Raw genomic sequence first — 3,868 nt, forward strand, 5'->3', positions numbered from 1 at the left:
AGAAATCAAAATGAAGACAATCGCGTAATTTATCTTGATCGGAAATAGCCGAGAATGGAAGGAAATTTCTTTTTCAGTCCTGTATGGATCCAGGACTTAAATCATGTATGTTTCCAGAACTATAATCCTGGCCTCCAACGGTTCCCAAAAATTTTTATGTATAGGCCGCTTTTCCTGAGCGCTCTCGATTGAGCGGACGTGCGTACTTTAGCTGCGCACTTAATCCTAAAATGAACTTAGCAAAAGTCGGGCAGCGCATAAACTGCTAGCGGAGAGCAATGTCAAGGTGACGACGGATCGTGTTCGTACTTGCGATGCGTATTTTACAGCAGATCCCGTCGTTTCTAATGAAAACGCTATGCTACATCCCTTCGCCGCGCTGTAATTCTCTGCGTTTGAGTGGATATAACAGCTAACGAACGCAAACGGGTCGTGCGTACAGTCGTGACACGACACAGTACGATAGCTTTATTGCGTCATGCTCTATTAGCTACTCCAGACACGATACTAATCATGTACCGCTGCAGAACAATCTAAGCATGGCTGACGACACGTAGCTGTGTCACTCAATGACATTGAGACCTTGTCAACAGTATGGACATAGGCACTGACAACTTGCTTGGGCATCTCTAACCGTGAGTGCTAATTGATGTGATTATCCATCCTATCATTATTCATACCCACTCAGAATCCCTCCGCTAACGATTCCTCCCCCACTCAAAAGTATGATTTAATGGTGTAGCGACCAGAATTTGTCCGATTCCATAATCTTTTTCCTTTGTTTTGTGCTAAACTGAGGGGTTGCTTTCAATGCTGCAAGGTGTTAAGTCAAAAATACTCTAGACTCCAGATTGTATTTAGTGACCACATCAATAATTGTTACTATCAAGAGGTTTTAAAAAAAGCATTGGAAAAACTCGTTTACATGTAGTGAACTACGTCCGAATAAGTACGGCTTATCTTCTGGCGTGTATAGATGCTCTGCGATAGCCATCAGGTCTTTTGGGGCAAGTGCGACATCACCATGGAACGATGGTCGCCTCTTCAAAACTTTCATATTCACAACTGTGGTAGTCCAGAAGACCCGCGTGCTTCCAGCAGTTTACAAAGACGGGCGCGGGAATTTCTAAAGTCCTGCGCTTCATTAAAGGGCTTGGTGTTCATTGAAGGCCAATGCAGCAGCAGCCGTGAAGGCAGTGGTGTCCATGTATGGTAAAGTGAATCCTCCGGAAAGTGATAAAAGTGGTTTTCCAACTGTATCACTTACAAAGAGAATTGTCTGTAATAGGGACTGCGCTGACTGTAAGAGTCACTTGGACGCATGCGTTATTAATGGTTCGCCGACAGAATATACTTTTGATTCGATGGGAGAAACTCAGATTAGTACGGCTATTTTTTTAAATCGGTCACCTCTAAACTATAATAGCGGCGCTGCCGCTCATAAAAGTTCGAAACAGAAGGCTTTTCAGGAATTTTTCAGAACACCCGACAGGTGTACATAAGCGTTGCTTTCTATCCGAAAATCTAAGTATTACTGTTAATAAGTGGCAGGTGTAGCCGCTGGCACCTACTCGGTGCCTACGAAGTTGGTAGTAACAACCTAAGGTTGAACCTTTGGTACCAGTAGCTAAAGCTGTCAACGTCTGGTGTATTCGAAGATTTACACCTCGACGTCTAGAACATTTCTAAACGTAAATCGACACCCACTGATGAGTCACTCTTTCGAATTAAGGTGGCTGCTGTTCGTGGATCAATCTCACCAAATCTGGCGTATTGGTACAAGACCTCAGATATACCTTCGATGCACACGTCGCGCTACAGCAAGCAGGGATTGGCAGAATCTGCAGTGCCCAGACAGCAGTTACTGCTCCGCGCTGGTTTCGTGCATAGGAGTGCTACCTGTCATTTGGTCGATGTCCCGATGACCGCGTGGTTTATGCTGACTGGGCATCTACCAAGCGGTCATCGGAACAAGGTGCACAAGTTTGGCGCCAAATCAATCTGGCTGTACTTTATTGGCGCTGAATGGGTACAAAATGAACGGTACGCTGGGCGCGGAGTAGATCTTAGTGGCTTGCCAAGATCCGTGAGGATCTTTTTAGCAATGCTCATGGTAAATATGACAGCTAGCAAAGCTGAAAAATGACAGGTTTCTCTCACATAGTTTCGACCAATAACATCGTCGACGTCTAGGCACCGAGTAGGTAGGCCAGTAGATGTCAGTCTGACAGTCAGCAGCTACGCCTGCCACTTACCGTAGTAATAGCTTACAATTTACTGGGTGCTCACAGGTCTGTAACAGGTCCTGTTGCAATATGCTTCCATATGGCAACGTCCATCCCCCAAGTGGCATAATAAATATAAACGGTCCAGTATGACCACCAGTGCTGGTCAACGAACCTACCGAGCGAAATCTTTGTCTCGTGTAAGTGATTGCCACACACTCATGAGAAATGACTAGAACTCAAGAGCTATGACAGATTCACACCCATTTCTGTATTCACATTGACATCACAACCCAGACACTCAACAATCCAGACGATGTCAATGCCGTGCTACGACTCAATAACAGAAGAATCCTTCACTGAACCGCTGTTGTCACTAGATGTCCGCCCTCCTTCGCGTTTAAACGAAACGAGTGGACAGTCAAGGTGGCGTCCTGAAGGGATCTATTTTGAGGCCCAGGACCAGTTTTCTAGCCGCAAGCAAACCGCTATTGCGGCGTCAAAACAAGCATTGCAGCGCGAGTGCCGTCGCAACAACCAGAGACGTTACAGGCATAAGCAGATTGCCTTAACCACGAATCTCGAGATAGAAACGGATCATTTACGTGATGAAATCAACCAGCTGAAACGACATCGCTCTGATATCGCTGCGTCCATTCCGACCAAGGAAAACGTCTGGTACTTTGTGGTCGAGTACTTTCGACTCTTTCGCTATGGACTTCGGAACGTGGTGCGGACACCGTCACGTTCCACACAGAACACACAGTACAATGACCAACTAAGCTGTGTGCGAGAGGCCATGCTGCCAGACGTGTTATTTAACGCGGAACAAGGCGTTGATGCACTGATTAAGCATTGGATGTGCGTGTCGCTCCGATTCGAAGACGTCTTAGTAGAGCTTGACGAGATCAAGAAGGGAGCCGCAGACTCCCTGCTTGCCACATCTACAACAAGCATTACCATCCAGGAGCGCACTTTACGCAGCGTGTTCCCCCACTTGTGCATCGACATGGACGACTCGCCACTCGCGAAGATATTAGTGGGCCAGCGGATTCAAATGCGAGGGTGGACGTGTTTCGAGTGGGATCCAACGTTTGGACGGGTGACCTGCATAACCAACGTGGCAGACTTGCTGACCCCGTTGCTCAAGCTTGTAGGAAACCTAGAGAGCGTGTCGCGGATATTCGATGGCGCCCTTACATCCCCGAGCTTTCAGTGGAAAACAACACGATAATTCGTCATTAACGGCGAGGTAGTTCCTATAATCATTCAGTTTTGGTCCCTGATGATCCTATTCCACCCCGGTATTTCTCTCGTGCAATAATAATAATATGCGTACTTAACTGTGATGGTTACAGAATGGTGGTCGTTTAGTAATAGTAAGATAGCAGCTACTATTAGGAAACACTAGCTCCTCGATCAAAGATATACTATTATGAGCCCGGGATATGTAATGCCATAAACCCCTCCTTCAGTGGGCTTCATATGCAGATGGGTTCAATAATAGTTTTGAGACACCGCAAACATGTACTGAAACAAGTTATTCCGCTTTAGCTCGAAGCTTTTTTCGATGTCATCGATATCCATATTGCTTTCTTCGTCGGCAAGGATAAATTGGATACCTTTGTCCGCGATCGCTTGGG

At 46.2% G+C, this 3,868-nt stretch overlaps 1 protein-coding gene across 1 annotated transcript; it reads left to right on the plus strand.

Annotated features, from left to right (window-relative positions):
• Positions 1-1,936: 1,936 nt before the first annotated feature.
• PITG_11991 (uncharacterized protein) lies at positions 1,937-3,459 on the plus strand (the record flags this gene model as incomplete). The annotated part of the gene is made up of 2 exons (XM_002901400.1): positions 1,937-2,043; positions 2,481-3,459. The coding sequence occupies 2 exons, from the start codon at positions 1,937-1,939 to the stop codon at positions 3,457-3,459; spliced, it is 1,086 nt and encodes a 361-aa protein (XP_002901446.1).
• Positions 3,460-3,868: the final 409 nt, after the last annotated feature.

The sequence above is a fragment of the Phytophthora infestans genome, genomic scaffold, assembly GCF_000142945.1.
Source record: "Phytophthora infestans T30-4 supercont1.21 genomic scaffold, whole genome shotgun sequence".
Taxonomy (NCBI): Eukaryota; Oomycota; class Peronosporomycetes; order Peronosporales; family Peronosporaceae; genus Phytophthora; species Phytophthora infestans.